At 30.2% G+C, this 15,207-nt stretch overlaps 3 protein-coding genes across 3 annotated transcripts in view; 2 read left to right on the top strand and 1 right to left on the bottom strand.

The window, feature by feature from the left end:
• Window positions 1-1,516, top strand: part of LOC119600151 (FAD-dependent oxidoreductase domain-containing protein 1) — a 2,975-nt gene extending 1,459 nt beyond the window's left edge. The window contains exon 4 of the mRNA XM_037950240.1: window positions 477-1,516. Coding sequence (XP_037806168.1) covers window positions 477-1,315 — 839 coding nt within the window. The 3' untranslated portion in view covers window positions 1,316-1,516. The remainder of the gene's footprint in view (window positions 1-476) is intronic.
• On the bottom strand, window positions 1,439-14,501 carry LOC119600153 (calcium load-activated calcium channel). Its single transcript, XM_037950241.1, has 4 exons — window positions 14,354-14,501; window positions 14,211-14,288; window positions 1,848-2,022; window positions 1,439-1,780 (listed from the first exon to the last, which is right to left on the bottom strand). Exons 1-4 carry the CDS (start codon window positions 14,412-14,414, stop codon window positions 1,546-1,548), a joined length of 549 nt encoding a protein of 182 aa, XP_037806169.1. The 5' UTR covers window positions 14,415-14,501; the 3' UTR covers window positions 1,439-1,545.
• On the top strand, window positions 9,455-13,362 carry LOC119600150 (putative uncharacterized protein DDB_G0282133). Its single transcript, XM_037950239.1, has 4 exons — window positions 9,455-9,591; window positions 9,666-9,728; window positions 11,003-11,165; window positions 11,228-13,362. Exons 1-4 carry the CDS (start codon window positions 9,521-9,523, stop codon window positions 13,340-13,342), a joined length of 2,412 nt encoding a protein of 803 aa, XP_037806167.1. The 5' UTR covers window positions 9,455-9,520; the 3' UTR covers window positions 13,343-13,362.
• Window positions 14,502-15,207: the final 706 nt, after the last annotated feature.

The raw sequence follows: 15,207 nt of genomic DNA, 5'->3' as shown, positions 1-15,207 counted from the left end.
CTTGTAGATGAATTTCTTTAATTTTATTTTGAAAAATCTGTTAGGGTTGAACTTTTGAACCATACACCTTGTTGTTTGAATTACTTTATATTTTTTAAACATAGATTTTTCGATTCTTTAAAATGTTTTTTTAATCGGAATGTACTTTTAAAACTATTTACAAAATTTTCAAGAATTTATTAAAATTTTAAAATTATTTTCAAAATGAAATGAAGAAATTTAAATAATTGGCCTCAAATTAAACCAAAATTACATTTTTATTAATCCTTATGATTTTCGAACAAAAGTTCGAATTTTCGAATATGTCTTAAAATGTTTATATTCTGACAACACATACTTGTTAATTTTGAAATTGACCTAAACTAAATTTTTATTTACATAAATCCTCATGAATTGGTGATTATTTAAAGAAATTTATAAATAACTTCGAAATTTCGAATATGTCTAATTAAAATTATATTATATTTTCTTTTCAGGTTGCCATGGCTTAGAACGTGAAGGTTGGTTCGACCCTTGGGCCCTATTGATGGGCTTTAAAAAGAAAGCTCAAGAATATGGAGCCCACTTTGTTAACGGTGAAGTTGTGGGATTTGAATTTAAAGAACAATCCGATGTTATAGTGCGTGGTAACGATACAGGAGATTATCAAGGCTTAGATAAACTGGTGGTAAAAATGCCAAATGGTGAGACACGTACCATAAAATTTGCCGTTTGTGTATTGGCAGCAGGCGCCTATTCTGGCGAGATAGCACGTAAGGCACGCATAGGTACAGGACGTGGTATGTTAAGTGTGCCTTTGCCGGTGGAACCACGCAAACGTTATGTTTATGTAATAAATTCTCAGGGTAGCAATTGTCCCGGTTTAGCTACACCCCTAACAGTGGATCCAGATGGTACTTACTTCCGTCGTGATGGCTTGGGAGGCAATTACTTGTGTGGCCGTTCACCTACCTTAGAACAAGAGCCTTCTGTGGATAATTTAGATGTAGATCATGCCTTCTTTGAAAATGAAATCTGGCCTAGTTTGGCTAATCGTTGTAAGGCTTTTGAATCGGCTAAAGTGGTGAACAGTTGGGCTGGTTTCTATGAATACAATGTATTCGATGAGAATGGTATTATCGGTGCCCATCCCTACTACAACAATCTATTGATAGCCACTGGTTTTAGTGGTCATGGTATACAACAAACCCCGGCAGTTGGTAGAGCCATATCAGAATTGATTATTGATGGTAAATTCCGCACCATTGATTTGTCACGTTTAGGTTTTGATCGCATCATAGTGGATCGTCCCATGTTTGAATCGAATATTGTTTAACAAACGCTCTCACAAACAAGTCATTTAAGCTTAAAGGCTATTTATAGTATAATTTAATAAAATATTTTAGAAAGAAAATATTTTACTATTGTTATTACATATTTTGTAAATAATTTAAAATTATTTTAAAATTTGTGTGTTCTTCTTTTATTATAAATAATGTTCAAGTAATAAACATAATTTTTTTTATTTAAAATTAAATTTACAATTGTTATTTGTATTTAGTTGAATTATTTAAATTGTCCTGGTGGACCAAATAAGCCGCCACCCTGTTTGCTAGCCGCACGAGAGGGAGCAAAACCTAACATTTTTTGTATATTTTGCCTAATGGACATGGTGCATAAAATGTACAAAAAGATAAAGGAACAATCGGTAAAATCATCACCGGATAAATTACGATGACTTAAACCTTGAATCCAGGAAATGGGTGTAAAGGGTAATTGTGCTACAACGCGTCCATCAAAACTGCAAAATTAACAAAGATTGTTTATAATAAATATGGTATTACAGTTTAAATATTAATTCTACTTACATGCTATTGAACATACTCAATAGAGCTGTAAAAGCAAAACCTGTTGCAAACATAGATTTCATTTTCACCAAAGATAAATCTCTGTTATTGTTCTTCAACTTTTCCTCATCACGTTCGATTTTCTTTTTTTGCGATTTATCCAAAGATTCGCCATGAATTTCTTTTCTACGTTCCACTAAAAATAGAAAGTTTATTTGGTTAATTATAATTTGTATTAAAATTGATTTATATTTATATTATAATCTTATCTTTTGTGAGATTTTCAAGTAGTATTTATTTATCTTTACATGTCTAAGTCTTAATACATACAATTAAACAATTTTGAAATCGTACTGTTGATAACAAACTGTTTGCTTATTATTGTTTATTTTATAATAAAGGGCATGCAAAAACAAAGTGAAAACCATAATGGAAAACTGTTTAACAAAACAATTATTAAAAAATCTCATTTTATGGTAAATATGTCATTTATTCGCAATTTTCCTTTTAACTTTTTTGTTAATTTTATTAATGAAACCTGATTTTCTCATTTATCTGGAGTTAATGTTTAAATATGTTAAACTATATGATTTTTAATAGAATAAACGTGCTCATTAATATTCAATTATATAATATTGCTAAACAAATATTTGTTTAGAATTGTTTGTACATAGACTTCTTTTTGCTAAATGATATTCGAATTCGCTTATCAGATAAAGTTAATTTTGTTTATCATCATAAAATAAATTTATCAAGAAATGAAAATATGCTGCATATGGTTTAAAATAATTTGGGGGAAATTAGCAACCACTTATATCTGATTTCCATAAATTACTTTAATATTTTTTGTATTATTCTGAAAAACATTAAGGATATTAATGGTATTCACTGCTAATGAGAGTGAAAAGTATAATTAATAAAAAAGTAAAGTTTCTCCTAGCAATACATCCCAGTTCATGGTAGAAACTATTTCCTATCCATTTTGGACATTTTACTAATAAAAAACTAAAAAAAAAATTCTTAATTGGACAAGGCCCAATAAGGCTAGATTGTTGAACGACTCACCTTGTTCCACTTAATGTTGCCGTTGTGTTTCCCTGTAACAGATCCTGCCCGAAACCACCTATAGGAGTCTATTTTTAACATGGACATACCAACCAGAGCACAGTGAGACATTTGGCACTTTTAGAACGACATTAATCAAATCTTAGTGATATTGAGTTCTAATTTTAGTTACAGTTAGCAAACAATTGGCCAAACGCTCCACATAATAATCAGCACAATAAGACTGCTGCCACGCCCATTTTTTACAAGTATACATTGAATAAAAATTAAATTTTTGGTCGCATATATCTCAAAAAAAAAATACAATTTTATACAGGTTGCTATTTATTTATAAAAAAATGCAAAATATAAATATTTGTAGCACAGTCTCTGCAAAAAGTTAATAAAACCCATTTTCCTATTTAAACACATTTTCACCGTTTAGATACTGTTTTAAACGGGTTAGTATTATCCGATTTGTCTCAAATGCTCTGCATTACAGTTTAGTGCATGCTCTTCTATAATTTTTAAAAACATGCTTTATATAACCACCCTAATGAATATTGGGGTTGTCACTCTTAGAAATTTTTATCAAATTGTACAAATATTTGCAAATAATTGAATGCAACATTAACAAACAATATATACTCTAATAAAAATTTAAAATAAAATATAAATTCCGCGGTTTTTACAAAGAACAAAATAAATTTATAATCTATGAATTTAAATCTGGAAATAAACAGAAAATTTTACTTTTTAAATAAAGCTATGACTCCTGATTGGCTTAAGTAATTTTTTTTAAGAGCACTAATTGTGGGCTAATACATGGTGCCAAGGCCAAAATTTATGTATACCCCTAACGTGAGTTTACACTTACCCAGCAAAAAATAATTGATGTCATACTTTACAAACTACATCTTAATCACATCTTAAAATGCGATCACATATTTTTCACTTTTATAAACCAAATATTTCCTTACAAATGAAACCCCAGTTAAAAGTGAGGAAAGAGATGTGGAAAAGTCATTACAAATAACATATTTGAAGTACATCAAGATTTGGTGAAAGAGTAGTGAAATTTACATAAGCGTGTCATTAAGAGAATGTGTTTTATTTTTGACATCCAAATATCGGATTTTTACTGCTTCTAAAAATAAGATCAGATGTAGTTCAAAGTTGCCAAAAATGAACAACATCCCTCCAATGACACCCCAGCAAAAAAAGACGTGCAAAAAAAAGTAGAAATACATGGGTTGAACTGATAATGAACTGGTTCATATTTAGGGGAAACATGCATGATTTTAACATTAGCGTGTCATTGGCATGCATGGGTTCGTATTTGCAAAAATAGTTCGTCATTTAAATGAGTTCTTATAACCAATGAATATTCGATGATTCTCAAGCGAATTTTCATTGGTGCACTATATTTATTTAAAAATGCATTAATGGTATTTCAATTTAATTATCAATATTTAAATATTTTTTTTGCGTGATATTGATAAAAATAGAATAAGATAAAACATAACTAACTGATTTTGATTGGATTTAAATTCATGCAGAGGAAAAATACCCATTGTGTTTTAAAATCCGTTAAGCAGTCTTGGTTTTTTCCTTCTCTTATTAATGGACTTAATATTACTAATTTTAATGGACTTATTATTACTAATTTTAACAAAAATCTAATAAAAAATTAATGTCATTTTTAATCTTTTTCTATGAAATGCACGTTTTCGTTAAATCTCCTAAGTGAATACCAAATTACAGTAAAATATTACAATTCCTATAGTGGAGTTACATGAGTGAATTTGGGTGCATTTTTCATGCCTTCACTGATGACAAATTTATTAGAATTTAGGCATGTATTTAAAATGCATTAAATAGAATCCCAGCAAAAAAAATTTGAAGTTGTTAAAGAAGAAGGGATATTTTCATGATTTCTTTTGTACGTATTCTATTTAATGCGTTTTAAATACATGCCTAAATTCTAATAAATTTGTCATCAGTGAAGGCATGAAAAATGCACCCAAATTCACTCATGTAACTCCACTATAGGAATTGTAATATTTTACTATAATTTGGTATTCTCTTAGGAGATTTAACGAAAACGTGCATTTCATACAATAAATATTAAAAATGACATTAATTTTTTATTAGATTTTTGTTTTTGTAGGTACCTACCTACCTAGTAATATTAAGTCCATTTTAACATTAATAAGAGAAGGAAAAAAACGAGACTGCTTAACGGATTTTAAAACACAATGGGTATTTTTCCTCCGCATGAATTTAAATCCAATAAAAATCAGTTATGTTTTATCTTATTTTATTTTTATCAATATCACGCAAAAAAAATTTAAATATTGATAACTAAATCGAAATACCATTATTAATGCATTTTTAAATAAATATAGTGCACTAATGAAAATTCGCTTGAGAATCATCGAATATTCATTGGTTATAAGAACTCATTTAAATGACGAACTATTTTTCCAAATACGAACACATGCATGCCAATGACACGCTAATGTTAAAATCATGCATGTTTCCCCTAAATATGAACCAGTTCATTATCAGTTCAACCCATGCATTTACTACTTTTTTTGCACGTCTTTTTTTGCTGGGATACTTACTAAAGAAATCATGAAAATATCCCTTCTTCCTTAACAACTTCAAATTTTTTTGCTGGGACGCTAATGTAAAATTCATAGGTTTTACACCCGAATTTGAAGCACTTCGGGTTACTAGTTCCCAGCAAAAAATAATTGATGTCATACTTTACAAACTACATCTTAATCACATCTTAAAATGCGATTACATATTTTTCACTTTTATAAACCAAATATTTCCTTACAAATGAAACCCCAGTTAAAAGTGAGGAAAGAGATGTGGAAAAGTCATTACAAATAACATATTTGAAGTACATCAGATTTGGTGAAAGAGTAGTGAAATTTACATAAGCGTGTCATTAAGAGAATGTGTTTTATTTTTGACATCTAAATATCGGATGTTTACTGCTTCTAAAAATAAGATTAGATGTAGTTCAAAGTTGCCAAAAATGAACAACATCCCTCCAATGACACGCTAATGTAAAATTCATAGGTTTTACACCCGAATTTGAAGCACTTCGGGTTACTAGTTGTGATGAAAATTCTACATCTTTTTCCACACTTTTTTTGCTGGGTTGTGATGAAAATTCTACATCTTTTTCTACACTTTTTTTGCTGGGTAATTAAAAAAAAAAAAAAAAAAAAAAAAAAAAAAAAAAACATATTAATTTCTATAGGACACTCTAATTTTTTTGAATATCTCTGAAGATCTCAAAAGATCGCAGTCAATTTTCAGATATATGTTTCTATAGAAAATTTCCTATGCAAGGGTTATAATTAGATAACTGCAATTGGCTGCAGTCATTAGATCTATTTCATTAAAAATATAATTTTTTAATATCTTTTTATTATTAATATTATTTTTTCTTACGAGTTAAAAATAAAACCTTTAAAATTGAGCTTTTGTCTAAAAAATCATTGCAGAATAATCTTGAAGTACTAAATTATAATACACTGAAGAAACTATATAAATATCTGAAATATTTATATAAGCATTCAAAATTAATATGCCGCTTCAGAAATATTACAAGAAAATTATTTTATTTTTAAAGTAGCAACTTTGAGCACCTATATTTCGGGTTAAAGGAACTCTGCAATATTTTTAGTTATTTTTCTATAGTATATGGAATGTTTACTGTTAACTATAATAACAAGCAAGACAATTGGAAAGCGTTTAATTTTTTATTTTTGTCGTTCTAAAAGTACCAAATGTCTCACTGTGCAGAGGCACAAATAAACGACTCTATCTTATATGTATACATATTAGAGAAAGCTTCTAGTTCATGCAGTATTGGATTGCCCAAAAACTCAGTCCTAATGTTCGTTAAAACAGGACATAGACAGAGAAAGTGTTCAACAGTTCAACAGCTCCCGCAATAGTCATTATATGGACGATTTAGTCTTCTAGCAAGCACTCTCATAATACAGTCCACTGTCAGGATGGCTCTTATATATACGTAGTCTCATCCTAGAAAGCCCCATCGAAACTATCGAACTTCGCTCATCATAGAGATTCCAGGAGGTCGCTGTTGACCATGTGGTCTGAGCAAACCCATAAAGTTCATGCTGGATGACCCGGTATCTAGTGCAGAAACGAATAGTTCGTTAAGAGATGCTCGACATTCACTAAACAGTATGGATATCGTATAGACACCAGTTTAAGATTTAACAGCTGGTTTACTGTCAGTACAAATTCGTATATTTCTGTTGTTTAACCTATAGTACCGCATCCAGTTTAACATTGCTTTTTAAAGGCTGGGATTCCAGACTGTAAAACGCTACAGTGATTTTGTAAGTAGATATTGAGTGTTTCAATATATGTATTTCTATTGTCAAGAATGAACATGCCAAGATGAAATCGCAATCCTTCCAATAATGGGCACAATAAAAACGAGCTGCTAAGAAATTGCCATATGGGAAAATATATCACTTTCATTATGAATAAGGCCCTGAGTATAGGTTGATATTCCGTGACATCATAAACAAGTCCTGCAAAAGTAGTATATTGGATTGCAAAATATCAAAGATCCTATGGCCAACACTTGATATGGGGGCTACTAAAATACTTATAGGACTGGATGAATGCAGTCTAAGGATTCTGATAGAGATGCCTTTGTCAGCAAATGGGACAGTAATATACCTAATTATAGCAGTTTATGTGAAGATGAGGAGAAAGTAGCGTCGATGAAGCATATAATTTGCCGCTGTCTTAGGATACAAAATCTCGAGTTTAAATGGCTAGGGAATAGGTTCCATGACGAACTGGGAGAAATTTAGGCTTTTGTTAAAGGAATTAGTTACTTCTTCAATTGGGCTTTATAGGGGAGCATAGATTTTCTCTCTCATTTCTTTATTCTTTATAGTATTGACTTGTTAAAACTTCTGGGTTGTAATCCCTTATGAATAGACCTGTTCCCATTATCCTCTCCCCTATACTTATATTCTTCTTTCTTTGTTGTTTTCTTTTAGTGTTTTTGTTTCTCTGTCTTTGAATCTTAACTCTTTGAAGAGAATCACAATGGACCAATGGAGTGGATTTGCACCTTTTTATGATGTACAGACCTTACTAACCTAGGGCCCTAAGTATCTTGGTTGTCTTTGCATTAAGTCTTGCCCATAAGATCTTAGATACTTAGCATTACATTGTACTATTCCAGAACTGGTTGATAATGTCTCGACATCTATCAGATATCAACTTATAATATTGACAATAGGTGGTCTAACAACATCGTACGCTACCTCCTTGCTTAGTACAATGAAATGTCTTCATACTCAACGCAGCCTTATGCTAAACAGTTCTATAGGATCACTTATAGCATTTCTATATTCTTCAAAAATAAAAAAAAAATGCTTCGTACGACATATGTACATGTATCAATGCTCCTAGTGCAGCTTGACTATCGATAGACTTCCGAATATTATACCAATATTTCGATATTAATAATTTTTAATAACACATTTTTCCTACATTTTGAGAACTCTATAACTAAACCTAACATGGAAATATATAACTTACACATAAACATTTTGAATAGCAAGAAAACATACATAAACTCCATTAGTACTCATTAATATATGTACATCTAATGAACTCAACCATATATGTAATAAAAAAGACTTTTACTTTTTATATTTAACATACAAAGGACTATTTATACTAACCGCATTCCTGATCATATGAAATACAACCCTTAAAAATGTGCCGTTTTGAATTTCATATTATCTACAGAACATAAACGCATTTCACAGTGACCTAGTCCAATTGGAAAATATAAGAAAACAGGTTTTATATGAAAAAACAAAACATATATGAAAAAACAAAAACTTAGACTATACAATAAATATTGAAAGGAAATGTTAAAAAATTGGCACTAAGAATATAAAAATGACGAAATATATAGAGTTACATACATATTAATAGATATATAAAGACTTGCAAATAAGCTACAATAGAAAACTTTTAGGGTCAAGAGAGAAAAATTTAATTCAACAACAAACTAGCAGAAGTACTTTCCGATAAACTATTTATGTAGTAGTAAAATACTACTGGAAAAACATTTAATAATACATTTTCTAATTCTTTTAATTATAACCTTTCATTGTGGCTTTCAAGTAGGGTGTATTTTTGTGTAAAATATACCTCTTTTCTAGAATAATTTCCCTTAACACCAGCAACGTCACTAATAAGTAAATACATAATTTCCAGTTGCCAGGACAACCCAAATCTATATAATGTATAAAAATCAACAAACTACTTGTATAGGTAATACGAGAAAAGCCAATAGAAAAGTTTTGTCGCATTAGTAAAACATAATGAATTTTTCTAAAGAGTTCTTTTTTTCATTGAATTAACTCAACTTCAAGGATAAAGTACAGGCTACGAAAAGTGCTATAAAAGTGAAAGTTTTAAAGGAAAAAAGAAAAAAAAAAAACATTTTATTTTTCAATTAGCTTAAAAAGTTTGTTTGTTATTAAAAGAACTTTTTATGGATGCTTAAATTACTAAATAATTAATCAAAGTTTGAAATTTGTTTTTAAAAATTGAAAATGTTTCCTCAATCTGAATTGGATAATTATAAATTACAAGTGGAATTGTTACAAGAAAAATTACAAAGAAGGTTAGTTTTTGGAATGTGTGTAATTGTGTTTTATTTAAAAATTATATTGTGGTTGCTTTCTTTATTCTATTTAGTGAAATATCACGCCAACAATTGGAGCATAAATTAGATAAAATATTACAAAAACGTGATGAACAGTAAGTAAATATTTAGAAATAATAAAAAATTTAACTAATAAGAAATTAAGTTTTCATAAAGCTTTAGATTATATTATTTACGTAATAAAGTTTTAAAGGTCACGTGTAAGTTGAAGTTAGAGCTATCGTTATTGTAGTTAGATTTCTCTATTCTTGTTAAATTGTTAAACCGTTTTTCCTAAATGATTACAAACAGATTCGTTTTTATTTGTTATTCTAACACTTTAAATGTTTCTTAAAAGCAACGATGTCTGTCACTATATTTGTTAAAAACAATTTTCTAAAGACCCCCGATATCTTAGGGATCCAAATAGTTAATATGTAGTTATATAAGATATGCTTACGAAAAGATTACTATTGAATATCAGTAAAATTGGTTCATAAATAATGGAGATAAGAGCAAAATTCTAAAAGCCAGAGATATCCAAAATTTGTAACATACATATTTCGCATTCTATGGTCGATCAGTTTGCGTATCTTCACTCGTAGACCGTTGTGGCCAATTTCAGATTCAGATCAAGAAAGAATTTTGACAGAAAACATAATAATTCTCACTATATCATCCCAAAGAACGGTTAATTCTCCTAACAAAACTGAACAAATTGCAGCAATGTTTCCCATCTCTACGTGGAATCTATTTCTTAGTAATTTTTGTTCAAGACCCTAATAGAAAATATACCGCAAAACTCCTGTCAGCATCTTTAAACTATTTAGATTGCTTTTGCATCAAGTCTTAGTCATAAAACCTTTGATATTTTACAATCCACACTATTCTATTACTGGTTAATAATATCCCGGAATTTTTAAAAGAGATCATTCTTTAATAGTGACAGATGGGTGGCTTTGAAACCATGTACCTTCTTTTTAGGTCAAATTTCGAACTTTGTCTTGTAAGTACGTCCACTATCTCATTTCACTGTACATTGCAATATCCTGGTAGCCAAACACACTACCTTATTGTATTAAGGTTGAATACATTTATTTGAATGCAATGCTCTGAGTGCAGCCTGACTATCGACATACACGAAATTTTGAACAACAAAGACTCATAGAATCTTATCATTTGACATTTGAAACTGGAATCATACAGTTTATTCATACAAATATCCAATTGCTTACCGGAAAGCCATCTTTTATTTCAAAAATATGTTTTCAATAAGTGAATTTTTCGTTTAAAATTCATTAAAACACCGAATTTTTTAATTAATATAAAAATTTCCTTTATATTTTTAACTTTTAATAACAAACCAAAACCTTTTATTCCTTGCCATTAGCGATAAATCTGTACGATCTAAAGCAAGACAAAAATATCAACAATTTCTGGAAGAACAACAGCGAAGAAATGAACGCAATAAACAATTGGTACAAATGTTGGAACGTATTGAACAGCAAACAGAGGTAATGAATGCTAGAAGTGAAAGACTAAAGATGATGAAAGTAAGTTTTCAAAATTTTTATTAAAAAAAGTAAATATTCTATATATAAACTTTCTCCAATAGCTGCAATATGAAATGTACTTTGCCAAATTGGTGCATTCACAAACAAGAAGATGCATACAAAACTCAGTGACACCAATGATGGCCACAACTTCTGGACAATCGGTAATGCCTGCAATGCAACCGGTAGTTATGGAAAACTACAATTTTAGCACAAATAAAGAGTCAGCTGCAGCAACGCCTTTAGTAAACAATTCATATCAAAATTATGCTGCGCCACTACCTAATAGTGAAAAGGAACAATATAATTTAAGAAACCAACCAGATAATATAAACTTGGGCACTGTGGACATGCCAACACTGGCTAACTTTGTTGTAACCGAAAGAAATAATTATATGGATTTTAGAAATCTAAATACAGTACCTTCTATATCAACACAACAATCTTTCCAGTATCCAGTTAAATATGAACAACCCAATGGTAATAATATACAACTTCCAATGCAGAACAATAATTATAATACAATGCAAACCCCTGTGAGTAGTGTGGCTAGTCCTATAGTTAATTCTACGAGATCTCTTTCTTCTGTAACTAATTTGTTGCCCAATGATAAACAGCTTGCAGATTTGAAAGAACCTACTAATTTGTCGACTACTACCACCTCTTCTACATTTGAGGAAATACCAAATGTTAGTATGAGGCCACAAATACCTCAAAATTTAAGAGAAATAACAAATAATGCAGCTATCGCCGTAAAATCAAACCATCTAACAAATACCAATGTTATACCACAAGTTAATGGAAATTTTCAGCTCTTGGATAAACAAACACAACCTATAAATGAAACAACTTTAAGACCAACAAATCCTAAAGATGATAATACATTTAAAGCTCCAGAAAATAATAATCAAAATATTAATAATATTAATTCTATAACACAAGATGTTAGACAAGAAATTAAAAGTCCAATTGTTAATGAAATTAATAACATTAAAGCAGTAATAGAAAAACCTACAACATCCGTACAACTAGAACCAACAATTGAACCCTTTCCAACTTCCTACAATACAAACTATGTTAATAGTCAACCTCAACCTATGGTACAGACAACTATTACAAAAGAAACCTCTTCAGCTACTTCTACTACTGAATCAAACTCTTCCACTACACCAGTCTCAATAGAGAACATTGAAAATGCTATTTATGGTGAATTATTATCACCCTTAGAAACTGAGGAAGTACCAGTTCCTGAGAATTCTAATGTAGATCCAAAGTTATTGGAAAATCTAGTAACCCAAGAGGAAAATTTGGAAACCAATAATATTCCTTTAGAAGAAACAGACTTAAATGAAGTTAAGGCAGTAGAGAATAATGACAATGGAGCAGTGGAATTCCCAGAGAATGAACAAAACTCAAATACAAAAAATTATGAACAAACTCTAACTTACGATGAATACAATAACGTCCAACTACAACCTGGGGATACAGAGACTACAGCAGCTGATTATAACAACTATGAAAATGTGGATAATACAGCAATCGATGATAGTCAACAACAGCAGCAGCAATATGATTATAGTAATTATGATCCCACACAATATTCCTATCCAGGTTATATTTATGATGAAACTACAGGAGAATACAAACCCGATCCAAATGCACCTGTCGAACAATATGCTACAGATCAACAATATAATACTGAGGGCTATGATCAGCAATATCAACAGCAAGAAGTTTATGACTATAATCAAACTTATACAGAAGATTCGACAACATCAGCTCCAGCTAGTGCAGAAAATACAGCATATAATAATTACGATGAAACCGCTTTACAAGAGAACTCCGCAAATAATATAACTGCAGATGTTAATGCTGAACAACAGCCACCTTTAACAGAACCAGAACCTATAGCTGTACAACCGGAAATTACAACAGAGGATAATCCCCAGCAACCTTCCACTAATAAGGTTACCAAACCAACATCAATTTTATCTTCTACGGACAAGAATAATGATACACAAAAGAAAAAGAAACGTGTTAATTTTGTTGATAGTAGTGAAACGGATGAAAGTGCTGTAGTTGAGAAGGCAGCTACTACTAAGTCGGGAAATGTAGCTTCAAGTGAAAGTGATTTTGATTTCTCATCAAGTACAGATGCCGAGCCAAAAGCTACTTAACGTAATGATTTACTTATTATGATTTTTATGATAAACTATTATTGAATTGATTTGGAAATAAATATTAATGATTTGCTTTGTGGAAGTTTTGGTTTGTTTTGTGAGGTCTTGAATGTATAAGGACAAACGATTTATTTATCCTTTCAATAGATTTTGCAAATAATGAAATAGGAATACGATATAAATGATTTTTTTTAATAGGCCGACCATAAACGGCCTAAAATATTAATGCTTTTTTTTTATTACAAAATGGCGTTATTGATTGTTCGGATATCTAACATAGGTGAAAAATTTTATGATTATTAGGGTGGACTTTCTAAATTTACTCTACCAAAAGGGTAGAAATTGGAACACAATTCTTAAATCTCTTACTATCATTTCTTGGAAGGAAAAAAGCGATTTCTTTCTTTTCCTCAGAATAATGATTAGGATATTGTCTAAATTTTTGGAATGAATAAAGTTTTGTGATTTAATACTGCTATTATATAAGTAAGCCAAGTTCTCAGTAATGGGGAACTTCGAAGCATGAATTCCACCCGTACTTAGAAATAAAAGTCGCATTAGACCTAAATGGCCGCTGAAATATATGGTTTAATAGTGTTTTCAACAATCCGTAGACAAGTTCCTGTTCAGTTTTATTTTAGTTCTAGTTAGATTCTAGTACAAGTTTAGTTCAGTTCAGTTCTAGTTTAGTTCTAGCTTAACAGTCCATAGACAAGTACAAGCATTTGCTACTGACATTGTCTCTTGATAATAAATTACACTACACCTCGTATGCGGGTCACACCAGCTTTTGTATATCACGTTATTAACTTGATGTATTTCCCAAATTTAGGTCAAGTGCATAAGAATAAAAATTCTTACTTACATTTTTTACTTTGCTTTTCCACTTCACCCTTCAGTTTTTGATATTTTTCTGTGCGATAGACCAAAAGCCATGTCAGACCTATCCATCGAAACATGAATAAAACAATTATTAAAATCAATTAAAATGTAGGAAAACAAACATACCTTCACCCAAGAAAGCGGTACAAATCGAAATAAAAACAATTAAAATAGTATCACCCCACATAATTAGCGAAGAAAAATTCTAGCAAAAAAAGAACTACCACGTCCAACGAAGTAAAAAAATAAATTTGTAAGAACTGTCAAACAGAGCCCTGCGCCGACAAATATTAACGGCGGCGGCGACTGACACTAAATATGTCGGCGGCGGCTTAAAATCGACTGTAAGCCGGCTAAGTTTTCAACTACGTTTAGTTTTTAATTTTTCAACGATTTTAAATAAAAACGGAATCCGAGAGATCAGAAAGTAGGATTTTGGAAGCAAATATATTGTTTATAACAACAAAACAGAGCAAACTCAAAAGTTGTATGAGAAATTATGCAGGGATGAATAAAAAATTCTTAAAAATTAAAAACAAATCCTTTCTCCAAGTTCTCCATATAAAACATCTTGCAGAAAATCAGTTTCTAAAAAATTTTGCATTAAGAAAATTATCAATAACGTAAAAACAAAGATATTTTATTTGTTTATTTACTAGCTATACCCAGTGTGCTGTGCTACCCTAAAAGCAATATAAATAAGAAACCTACTTAACAATTTTGAAGATTCTAACTACAATGGCTTTCAAGATATACAATTTGTTACATATGGGAGATTCCACGTTTAATTTAATCTATGAAAAATTTGAATAATCTAATAGTTTCCAGATATACAAAATTTTGTATTTAATTCATATGGGAAGTGCCAAGCCCCCCATTGAAAGATCGCCCGTTATTCTCTAAATGTTCTTCAGTAAAATTTGAAGATTCTAGCTCTAATAGTTTCTCAGATATACGAATTTGTCTATTTAATTCATATG

This window comes from Lucilia sericata, unplaced genomic scaffold (assembly GCF_015586225.1).
Source record: "Lucilia sericata isolate MDLA Ls3-8-SP2 unplaced genomic scaffold, ASM1558622v1 Contig000105F_arrow, whole genome shotgun sequence".
NCBI lineage: Eukaryota > Metazoa > Arthropoda > Insecta > Diptera > Calliphoridae > Lucilia > Lucilia sericata.
The sequence above is the reverse complement of the archived record's forward strand: the minus strand, read 5'-3'. Positions and strand labels throughout refer to the sequence as shown.

Coding starts and splice junctions, on each gene's coding strand:
- LOC119600150 (XM_037950239.1), top strand. CDS start 9,521: ATGTTTCCTCAATCTGAATTGGATAATTATAAATTACAAGTGGAATTG. Junction 9,592..9,665: donor CAAGAAAAATTACAAAGAAG/GTTAGTTTTTGG, acceptor TATTCTATTTAG/TGAAATATCACGCCAACAAT. Junction 11,166..11,227: donor AAAGACTAAAGATGATGAAA/GTAAGTTTTCAA, acceptor TTTCTCCAATAG/CTGCAATATGAAATGTACTT.
- LOC119600153 (XM_037950241.1), bottom strand. CDS start 14,414: ATGTGGGGTGATACTATTTTAATTGTTTTTATTTCGATTTGTACCGCT. Junction 14,289..14,353: donor TACCGCTTTCTTGGGTGAAG/GTATGTTTGTTT, acceptor TTCGATGGATAG/GTCTGACATGGCTTTTGGTC. Junction 2,023..14,210: donor GGAAAAGCAAAGTAAAAAAT/GTAAGTAAGAAT, acceptor TTCTATTTTTAG/TGGAACGTAGAAAAGAAATT.